At 37.1% G+C, this 12,173-nt stretch overlaps 1 protein-coding gene across 2 annotated transcripts in view; it reads left to right on the top strand.

Moving 5' to 3' along the window:
- CCDC148 (coiled-coil domain containing 148) overlaps positions 1–12,173 on the top strand; it is a 151,580-nt gene that overhangs the window by 133,920 nt on the left and 5,487 nt on the right. For both annotated transcript variants that reach the window (XM_074966824.1, XM_074966825.1), the window contains exons 12-13: positions 3,660–3,778; positions 9,863–9,980. In XM_074966824.1, the coding sequence (XP_074822925.1) occupies positions 3,660–3,778; positions 9,863–9,980 (237 nt within the window). The remainder of the gene's footprint in view (positions 1–3,659; positions 3,779–9,862; positions 9,981–12,173) is intronic.

Genomic DNA, 12,173 nt, shown 5'->3' with positions numbered 1-12,173 from the left:
AGAGAAAGTGCCAGTCTTTGTGTCCCATATGAGGACTTTACCTCTGGGATGTTTCCACACTTTCCTATCTCCAAGCCCACCTTGATCTCCCCTTCCTTAGACACGCCTCACTAGTTGAGGTGATGGACTTGATTTGCATGGCCATCATTCTTTGCTGTGGATGTTAGGTTGTGCCCATGTACAGTCTGTATCTAGTTTCCTTCTTCGCTGGTTATAGAGGTAGCATGGATTTGTCTCTTTTTAATTCTCTCATCGATTTTTCCATTGCTATTAAATTTAAATTATTGCCAGACCCTGTTCCCTCAGTCACACTACCACTAAAAAAATAGAATGAATGAAATGACTACAGAGATTGGCATGTAGTTAGTGTAACAGTGGGACAAAAGCACTTGAAAAAATGTTTTCCCTCTTGTCTCATATCCTTTAACTTTTTTCTTTTATTCTGGGAACTTGTCATTTTCAGTTGTGGTTATGAGGTCATATTTATAAGCATGTAAAATATGCACTTTGAGCCAAATCCTGGTGCTGTTTAAGTCCAGACAAGTTTTGCCTTTGACTTCGATGAGACAGGATTATATATACACTGTGTAGGCATGTTCTAGTCATTATCTGTAGATATTTTAAGCATATTTCAAAGATGTACAAGATGAACTTTTCAAGATTCTCTATACTGTGCGATTCCTGCATTCTTTCACATTGGCTCTGGCAGATGTTTTCTGATATTTGTTCCCAGAGGCTAGGTTATTATTGCTTTTAGGTATTGGTTTAGTCTTTTTAAACTACAGACTTCTGCTGGCATAACTGTTGGTCACAGGTATGAAGAGGTGTGATCCCTGATTGACATATAACGTGCCAACTGAAGCTCCTAGTATAGACACAAAGCTGTGTTTATACCAATTTGTTTCATTCATGGGGAGTGATTTTACTATACCAGTATGATACAGTTGTGTTTAAACTAGGAGAACTTTGTCAGGAAAAGTGCTCCTAGTTTCGAGACAGCCTTTGAGGGGGTAAATGTGTATAATTTCCAGCCATTACAAAAATTGTATTTGCTTTCTGATCCCCTGCCATCTGAATGCCTCTTTAGTATCAAAAAAAGAACGGGAGTACTTGTGACACCTTAGAGACTAACCAATTTATTTGAGCATAAGCTTTCATGAGCTACAGCTCACTTCATCGGATGCTCACTTTGCATGATGAAGTGAGCTGTAGCTCACGAAAGCTTTGCTCAAATAAATTGGTTAGTCTCTAAGGTGTCACAAATACTCCTTTTCTTTTTGCGAATACAGACTAACACGGCTGCTACTCTGAAACCTGTCTTTAGTATCAGCGGTTTACCGCTAGTTCAGGATGCAACATGAAGAAATTTTGATTGACGTTTCAGAGTTGTCTGACAAGTTGTCTCTATTGGTGGCTTTGGCCATCTAGTTTTATTTTCTCCTATATCACAGGAGGAGTGGTTGGGTTACTGGGTAGATTGGATCACATCTTTTGCTAATAATTAATAAAAATATTCTAATAACCAGAGTTGTACAGTTGTCCTTGGTTTTGGAGTGTGCATATAAAAATGGCCTAAATAAAGTTATGATTTGCTATTAAATTTTAACCCTGTGGAGCAGGAAACTGGGATTAATGAAATAGCAACATTTTCTGAAAATCTACTTTTTCCTGAACCACAGCACCTAAAGGATTGTTTGCAAAAATGGAACAGCTCATTTTAAAGGGGCTAATGCTCTGAAAACCATTGCAAACTGGAGCCTTCTACAAAAGCTTAAAACTAGAGTATTTCTGTGACATATAATGTATTCCTTTTATTGCCATTTCATAGAGGTTCTGTTGCAAGGAATGGTCATCTAAACTATTTCCTTTTTAAGTTAGCGCCTTCCACACTGGGGATTGGGCGGGGGAAGGGGTGAATTTAGAGATTTTCTTCCTCTTTATCCAGGGACTTGATGTACTTTGAAATGAATAACATTTATTTTAGATGTTTTAGTTATGAGGACTTTAAAAATGTATATAATAACTAAAAGTCTGTGTCCCAAGCTGTATGGATATTCTGTGGAGCTCCTAAGATCCATGACTGGAACTCTTTTGTGTAATCTGTTTTGTGGAGTTCCTAAGCTACACAGAACTTGGCTCTTGCTTGCACCGAAGTCCATAGCAAAACTCCCATTCACCTTGAGATGGTGCAGAAGCAGGACTCTGGTACACAGCTGATGCACAGAATATCTGCAGATCGGAGCCCTTTTGAGGTTCATTCCCATGGAGCCTCAGAGTATAAGATACATATGAACTTTACATGGAGAGTTCTCACAGTGAAGTGCACAAGAGAGCAAAGCTAAAGTTATTTGGGATACCTTAGCTCTGTATTTCCATAATTTTAAAATAATTTTATTTAAAATGCACCCTTAACTTTGAATTTCCTTGTTTTCAGACAGTTGTGTGTTTATATAAAGATTCTATGATTTATTAATTTTCCTTCATTAAATTATTGATACATATTTACAATTTTAATTTCAGTTTAATGTCTAAGGGGTCTGTGAAGGGTTGTTGTTACTATTGAACAGTGGTTTTCAAGATTGGTGTAACCATAGAACAGTGGTTTCAGGGATCCGCAGACTATGTCTAAGATTTCCAAAGGGGTCCGCATCGCCATTTGAAATTTTATAGGGGTCCGCAAATGAAAAAAGTTTTGAAAACCACTGGTGTTGATGGTTAATGCAACAATGGACTGTAGGACACAAAAACCTCTGTGGATCAGACATTATCCTATTTAGCCTTTGACTAGGACAAAATAATATATCCGAAGTTACTAAATGCTGTTCAGCGAGGCAAGGTGGATGAGGTAATATCTTTTATTGTACCAACTTCTGTTGGTGAAAGAGGTCAGCTTTCACGCTTACACAGAGCTGATCTTCATTCATGCTAATTTTCTGCATCATTGAAATTCCAGTTCTGTACCTAAATTTGAAAGACTGTTGTCTATTCCTTTCATCTTTATCTGGCATTACCAGTCAGACCAAAATCAATGTCAGTGAGGACATGTCTGACGCTTCAAGCATCTGAAGAAAGCCCATCCATCTTCTTTAGTTATTTCATGGGATGTCTGCTTTCTGTAATTGCTATTGCTGGGCAGAACAGATGAAGAGGGCCATAGTAACAAGAAAAAATTACTCACTGGTAATTCTGTTTGTCGTAGCTCTCATCCTATACTCCTTGCTCCTCCCCTGGAGGACTGCCACTTGGAGCTATACTTGATACAAACTGGAAATGAGGTGCTCTGATTGCCATGTATTTTGTTTCCTTGCTCCCTGGTAGGGGGAGCAACAATGTTGTCTGTAGTTGCTGTTGTTGGATAGGATGGAAAAAGAAAGGAAACACATACCAGTTGGAAATTTTTCTCTTCATGCATGGGGGGTTCCCACAAACTCTCTTCTGCTCCTACTACATCTCAAAAGCAGTTTTTGCAGCTTCCATTTAGAGTGTAGTTTGTTAATATTTCCTAACATAGGCAAATATGCTTTTCTAAAATATACATATTATTACAAAACCCAAGATGTCAGGTTTTCCCTGGCATTACTCTTGCTTTGCTGGCCTGTATCTTGGTTTATAAGTGTTCAGTTGTTTTAATCTGTATATTTCATTCATACAAACTCCAGGTGAGAATATACTGGGCTGAAAAACAACGCAAGTGGCAAGAAATGGAAGAGAAAGATCTACATCGTCTGGCAGAACTGAAGAAATTAATGATTGAACAAGCAACTAAAGATAAAGAAAGGTATTAAAACAAAACAAAACAAAACAAAAAACCTTGAAAAGTGAATAGATGATCAACAGGCAAGAATGAGTAACTCTTCCTGATCTGATTTGCTCAATTGCCTCAAATTTGGGATAAATTGATTGTTCTTTTTTTTCTTTCCCATTATGCAATGGAACCCTGTCCTGCCATATAGTTACAACCGGATTATGGAACCCAATAGCAACACAGTTCCCTGGCCCAATTTGTGTCTACATATGAACTAAACCATATTATACAAGGCTTTATACTGTTGCGAACTGCAAATTGTTGCAACTAGAACAGGATTCAACAATTTATAACTGAGTCCTTTGACTCCATTGTAGTTTCGTGTAGATGACACCTTTCATTCCTCCATCTCATAGAACTGTTTCTAATCTATTTGAGAGACAGGTAATGGGAGACATTTTATATAGAATTGATTTCCTGCCTTAAAGATACATTATTTAACGTATACATACTTGTGGCTTACATTTTCAAAAGTGACTAGTGATTTTGTATAGTTTTGATTTTTGGGGCATTGTTTTTAGGCACTCAAAAAGGGGGAAGTGTCTGATTTTCAGAAAATGTTGAGCCTCAACACTCTGAAAGTCAGGGTGATAGTCTTTTAAGGTGTTTCAAGCTGGATGCCCAAGAGTTAAGACACTCAAAATTACTAGCTCCTTTTGAAAATTTAGACTTACAATGTTACGTATGTAAAGACTATTAACAATATGAATCTTGATATTTATTGTGTTCATATATGATACTATACCACTCCAAAGAGAGGTTTTCAGTAGATCTGGGTAGATTTCCCCATCCAAAAAGAATTATTTTAGCATTTTCAACATATAGAAAAAAGAGCATCTTGTTTATAGTTTCTCCACAATTTGGAACTAGTATAGTTCAAAATGAGAAAAGAAAATATGTCTGACATGCATTGCAATTTATTAGTTTGATAGTATAGACAACTTTGCCCTAAGGATTAGGGCCCTCTGTGGACCAGGGTCCTGTTCGTTTTCTGGAACAGGAAGAAAGCCAGGAGCCAGTTTAAAACCAGGCTATTTATCTAAAACCCCCTTTCTTTGTCTGTTGGTTCCTGGGGAATCCAATTTGAATTAGTATATGTTCACCTTCCACAGCGGTGGCTTCTCTGGAGATGCTAAAACCTGAGTGAATTTGCCAAATTACCCCCCTGCTGTTCTCCTATTTACCCTTTCCATGGAAATTCATACAATTCCACAATAACATTCAACTGCATTTTCAATACAATGAACTCCAAAGATGTTAAGTTAAACCGTACTGAATTAGTTTTATTTCAATACATTTCATGCAGGATATTGTCAGTCTGTCACAGTATGAGAACCATTCTGTCCTCTGTTCCACATCCTCAGTGTTCTTTACTTATGTATATTTATTTGCCGCCCCTTTAACACACCTGCAATGGCTTTTCATTTAATTGACTGCACTGAAGCCATTAATCTTGTGCTTTACCTAAGGCCATGAATGTTTGAGATTGAGATCCAGTTGAAATTTATTGCCTGAGGCTATTTAAGGGTCAAGGGCAGAGAGGCTGTATTCTGTTTTCCAGCAGTAGTTAAAAAACAAAACCACAAGAAGGTGGATGTGTTGACTCTGTGCTATACGAGGACCGCTGTACAATGAGGTGATCCTGCTAAGGCCAGCTATGTCAGTGATGCAGCCTGATTCCAGTGATAGTGCAGTATAAAACAGCCACACAACATACCAGAATCTAGTCCTTGTATTTATGAGCAATTTACTATCCATTACAAAAGATACATAAGCAGTGCATGAGTTATTTTCTAATGTGTTTTTAAAAGCTACAGATATTAGGTTATATAGCATCATACAGTAGGAAAGGATTATGCTAATAACATATAAAATAAACAAATGGCACAATACAGTAAAGAAATAATAGAGGTGAGATTATGAATCAAAAGTAAGTAAACGCTCATCTTTACGTTTACCAGACTTGTCAAACTATACATGATAAAACAGTGTAAGGAAAGGAAAAATTACTTACTCTTTGTTGAGGATACTCATTCTTTGGAATTGTGTAGTTCTTTTCCTCTTCAGACTTCTTCACTAACATTAATCAAAGAAGGAAAGAGAGGTGTTACTGTTATTAGGTACTGTAGTGCCGCATGTGTGCTGCCTGGCACTCTACAGTATAAGTACGCCAAGCTAAAATGAAATACATGCCCCAGTGAGCTTACAGTTAAGGGTCACAATGCTGTGAAGACTTAGGTATGTGCTTAATTATAAGCAGGAGTAGTCCTAGAGTCTTTGTAGGACTGGGCTTTAAAAAACTAAGAATGGGGACAATACAGAGCAATACAGTACTAGACAGACATAGTGGTCATTAAGGTGGCATGTTTTGCTGATCTAATGGATTTTCAGTAGATTTTTAAGAAGGACAGGAAAGGTGTTTGGCATACACAAATTGTCTGGCTATTCTAAATACAAGAGGTGGCAAAGAAGAAGACATGAAAATAGGAGCAGGCAAATGGGATGGGAAAAGTTTTTAAAACTAAAGTTTTCTGAATTAAAGTTAAAATTGGATAACTGGGCCTATGAAATTATCATTGAGAGGGAGAAGGGCTAGATCAGTCTTTTTCATCTCAAACATGGATGATCCTGTACCATGTTAAGACTATATTCCAGGGGTTTACTTGTGTGCTGTAGCTGCTTGTATTGCAAAGCACGAGTAAACCAGATTTACAGCTGCTTTGCATTACCAGAGAGTGCCAGTGAATCTGACCGTAAATAAGATTTTTTTTCCTCTTTAAGACTAAGTACTTCACTTTTGAAGCTTATTGAGGTTACAATTTCTGACTTTATGAAGAAATGTAAAATTATTGCTGTACTATTTAAAACTTTTAAAAAATCCATGATGTGGGGTAGTGTCAATTATTCGTACCTCGTTTGATAGTTTTCTGTTCTGATAGAAAATCAAAGTGTAATTCACTGCAGCAGACTGCTGAATCATTCATTGTTTGAAGCTCTAAACTTTTGATGTTCATTCTACACAAATGCTCTAAAAAGACCGGAAAGTAAAGGAATGTGAAAGAGATTATAGAACAATAGTGCACAGCTACTGACTACTAAACTTTAATAGTCTTATTTAATTTTTTAAGGAAGACAGTAGCTTCGTTTTGTAAGTAATAGTCTGTTGAAGGGTAACTATCCCACAATGAGAGAGACTCCCACCATAAATACAGAAACCTAATAAGAAAAATGTTCAAGTGGAGACTGAGTTGCATACCCACATTTGCCCAGACAAAACCTGCATTTGCATATACTTGTGAGATAAATGGGGTAGGTTATGCTTGTAGACATTGAATAGTATCGTTCTCCACAAGTAGTCCCATTGAAACCAATAGGAACCACTTGTGGAGCAATGGGTATCAGCATTTGGTCCATTGAAAGTGCAAATGGGTACTTGTATGTGCAAATACTGTACTGATTTCCCTGTACACACATCGGGCCGAATCCTCAGCTCATGTAAATTGTCATACCTCCATTGACTTCAATTGACAATTTACACCAGTTGAAGATTTGGCCCATAAATTTTATGGATGCTAGCAAGGGGCTACTTATGGAAAACCTGTCCCGACATGTGATGTATTTTAGGGCCAGATATCCAAGGACTTGGCAAGGTCATAAAAGTGAGTGTCAGATATGGAAACATCTTCTGAGCTACTGTCCTTTTGTATAAACACTACATGTACCCACAGTATACATGACATATTTATACTAATCACAGTAACAAACAATAACTGATTATAGTCTGAAAAAAACATGTTACAAACATTTTTAAAAGTGTTGTTAAAACTTTTATAATAAGCATGTTAGTTTTTTCCTCTTCAATAGTTATGACAGTGTCTGAAAGCAGAATTTTAATGAAATTATGCTTATCAGAAATTACATAAGTGTGTACCCACAATACTTCAAGAGGTAGCTCTGCTGAAACTAATTAGCTAATCTCATTTGTCAGCTTGTTGCTTATTAAAATTGTTATTTACTAAATTGTTATTTACTATTTTATTAAAGTCAAAATTGAGTATTAAAACATTAAAGTGTTTTGCTGTAAAATTAAAGTTTACTTTGAAATAACAGTAGTTAAAATGTTAAGTATAATATAGTAAGTATAACAAATATTACAGTATCATGTGGATACTGTGAAGTTACAGCAGAAGTGAAACACTTAAAGCCAACTATAAAATATTGATTAAGCTGTTCTAAACTTGGTATACTATTTGCAACTGAGAATATATTTACAAATTAAAACTCCTCCCTGTTGTGTATGTAGCTTTCATATCTCTACTGTTATCCTCTGACCAGGAAGATCTTTGTTAATGCTGCTCCTGACTGGACAGCATGAACAACATGATGATCTTCTCAAGATAATATGATCATGAAAATATGATGATCTTCTTTCTTCTTCTCATGAGCTAGGAGTGCCACTTCTTCAACACTTTCAGCCCTTGCTTGGTCAGCAAACAAGAAACAGAAACTTTGGGCCTGATTCTCCACTGCTTTGCACATTATGTAATAATTTACACCTGTGCAAAGTGAATGGTAGATTCTTACATGAATTTTGCATTCTGCTGTGATAGTGTTTCACACTCGCTTTATACATGTGTAAATGACTACAGTAGGGACAAGTCACTTAAAAATCAGGCCTTGATACATGTCTCTTAAGTTTTTAATTTGGTAGTTCCTGGCAACTTCCAGGTCATTGAGCCTCATTTTTAATAGCACTGGATAATTTTAGAAACCGTATGGTAGTGCAAGCATTTAAAGCTGCATGAAAGGCTTTCAATAAAATGCTAATTTTATCATTTGCCATTTTTCATAAAAAAATAAAAATTCTGAATTTTTGTGAAGAGATTTTCCTGTCATCTCACTTTATGCAAGAAGCAGATTAGGCTTTCACCTTGAAACAAAAATATTGCCAAGGCCTGTGTTGTGAGTCTGAACCTATTTAAAATACAGGAACAACAAGAACAAATTTGTCCAAATAAACAAATAATGCCCAAATAAATGTGTTAGTCTCTAAGGTGCCATAAGGACTCCTCGTTATTTTTGCTGATACAGACTAACACGGCTATCACTCTGAAACAAATTTAGAGAGTGTCTTGTGCATCCTTGAGTAATATTGTACCATCTTCTTGGGTCGTACCAGTTTGTCCTGTTAATTGCTCTCAGATCATTGCAGCCATGGTCTTTTGTAACTGTCTGGTTAACTGGCTGCTTGTTCCAAATCCTTGCAATTTACACTACAAGTTACGCTCTCCTTTGAGTTTAATAAACTCTTTCTTTTTCTAAGAGTAAAAGTATTAAAAATCCCCACTTTTTTTTTTTTTTGCGGTGCTTCCTACTGCATATCCCAAAAGGAAGTTAAAAGTTTTGAGGAAGAGGGGGTGTGTCTGTCTGTCCCATGAATAAAGGGGAGGGAAAAGGCTACCTCATGCAAAAAGACAAAGCAGGTTTCTGCTGTTTTAGGGCAATACAATCAGTAGCTTTACTTACTTCTACAAGAAGCAAGATTAGAGGTCTTGCCTATTTATTGAATGGAAAGAGGAAGGATAGGGAGAGTCATGTTTTTGCTACCATGTCTGGATGTCAGAGTGCATTTCTTTTAAGGTTGTTAGTGAAGAAAATGGAAGAAAAATAATACATTATAGAGAATATTGGACAAAAATTAGCATCCATAAATGTGTTCTAATAATTGTGAGAATATTCATGGATAATTATCCATTCTTTAAACTCTGGTAAAATAGTTAAATGAGTTAGTTTCAGGTGTTTTGAGGAAACCTCATATTATTCATGAAACAGAGATAAAGAATTTCACCCTGGTTTTCAAGCAGAAATGTTGAAACCACAGTTTGATACAACTTGCCCAATGTTTTCATCATATATATATATATATATATATATAGTGTGTGTGTGTGTATATGTGTATGTATATGTATATGTATATGTATATGTATATATATATATATATATATATATATATATATATATATATATATATGCATATATATATGCTCTATTGTACAGGATTAAGTTTAGACAAGAACTGTTGGAAAAACGCCTGATGGAGAGAAAAGAACTGTCCCTTCAAGAAGCCCATGAGAAAGAAGAAAGAGACAGACGTCTTGAAGCCCTCAGGCAACAGGTGATTTTGTTTCCTGTGCATAGTATTTAGATATACAATTAAGCTACATAAAATTACATTAATATAACACATTACAAAAGCAATCCTTCCGCAATCAAGGAATGAAAAAGTTAAGGTTTTCACAGTAACATGATCTCTGCCACATTACACACCCTTTGTGTTTTGTACTTCTGACAATATGATCGTTAACATATTAAATGACACAGTGGAATCTGTTGACATTTGGAAGTGGATAGTCATTAATTTCTCTGAGTTGGGACCCTTTTTTCCTTCTGTTGCTGTTCCTTTTAATTTCAATCCTGTGTAGAGGACCAGCACGAGGCTTATGAACCACTTAAGCCCCCAAAATGAGCGTAAGTGGTTCATAGGCCCTGGGTTGGCTCTCTGCACAGGACTGAGTTTAACTCTCTATGAAGTTGGTGCAGTTCATGAAAAAACTGTATTCCAGACAGCACTTATCCAAGGTGGCCAAGTAAAATTTACTATGATAACTTTATTTTTTTCTTTTCCTAACCTTTGAACATATGTCTTTGAAACATTTATGTTACATTTAATTTTATTTTTAATTTAATTTCCCTCCGTTGTTTTTTGTCTTCAGGGAATAAAAGGGAAATCCAGTACTTGAGATTCTATGCTGTACTCCTGGAAGTGCAGCTTAGAATGTGCAACCCAGAGTGTGGGTGGGGAGCAGGAAAAAGTTTATTTAAACCACTTTTTGTGTCTTTCCAGTTGTGGGCTACTCTGGGGGCCAAAACAGCACCCAGTGTAACTCAGATAGCCCTAGTGTTAGAGCAGCCTCCCCAGGGTAGCCTGCGATTGCAATGCAAGCCAGAATGACCATAGCAGAATTTCCTATGACCCCACCCCCAGCACATGCTCTGTACTGGGGCATAGGCAGCCCAATGCAGTGTGTGAGCCAGGCCTGAGTGGCCTGTTTATGGCCTTATAAATTCTTTGAATTAAGACTTTGGAATTGCAGGGTTTACAAAGTCTAAAAGGAAGGAAGATCCTGCAGAGTTGATGGTCTGTAAATAAGGCTCTGAGGGTATGTCTACACTGCAAATAAAAACCCACAGCTGGCCTGTGCGAGCTGACTCAAGCTCGCAGGGCTCTGGATAAGGGGCTGTTTCATAGCAGTGTAGACTTCTGGGATCGGGCTGCAGCCCAAGCTCTGGGACCCTCCCACCTCGCAGGTCTTAAAGCCTGGGCTCCAGCCTGAGCCCAGAATTCTACACTGCAATAAAACAGCCCCTTAGCCCAAGCCCTGCAAGCCCTAGTCAGCTGGCACAGGCCAACCAAGGGTTTTTAATTGCAGTGTAGACATTCCTGTGCATTTCTCTGCCTCAGGTAAGGTTATTTACTGAAAAATTAAATCTGTCTGTCTGCACAGATGCAAGCTGTGATACTAATCTTGCAAACAGTTATGTACAAAAGTAACTTGACTGACATTAGTGGTTTAATTTATTTCAAATGGAATGTTTTCAGCTCCTTTTGGACCTCCTGCAGAACTTTAGTAATGTAGGGATATTATCAACTTAAACTGTCAGACCTCCTCTGTCCTACTCCTTAGTTGTCTCTACTCAGAGCAACAGCCCAAAATCTTCTTACGTCTTGATCTAAGTTAGCAAGACCCCTTTGCCAGCATGAGTACACTTTATGCATGGTTCTAGCACTAGAGTTTAGGGTAACTCAGACGAGCACTGCCTTTCTGTACAGGTTTCTGGAACCTGCCAGCTAGTTACAGAGATACAGATTGAATTTACTTTCTTGAGTTTAAAAGGGCAGGCCTAGGCTAGATTGTTCTCTTCTGGCCAAAATGTCCTCATTACATTCCTTTTACATTTTTCAGAGCTGGTTTACAGATAAATGAGCCTCAAAGTTCAATTGGCTGCTATTTCAGTCTTTTTTTTTTTTTTTTTTTAAACCTGTTGAAGTTTTTTTAAGATTGAGTTAAAATATTCTGCTAGAATAACCATATTATTTTGCAAAAAGAAAAGGAGGACTTGTGGCACCTTAGAGACTAACCAATTTATTTGAGCATAAGCTTTCGTGAGCTACAGCTCACTTCATCGGATGCATACTGTGGAAAGTGTAGAAGATCTTTTATACACACAAAGCATGAAAAAATACCTCCCCCCACCCCACTCTCCTGCTGGCAATAGCTTATCTAAAGTGATCACTCTCCTTACAATG

Source organism: Natator depressus, chromosome 11 (genome assembly GCF_965152275.1).
Source record: "Natator depressus isolate rNatDep1 chromosome 11, rNatDep2.hap1, whole genome shotgun sequence".
NCBI lineage: Eukaryota > Metazoa > Chordata > Testudines > Cheloniidae > Natator > Natator depressus.
The sequence above is the reverse complement of the archived record's forward strand: the minus strand, read 5'-3'. Positions and strand labels throughout refer to the sequence as shown.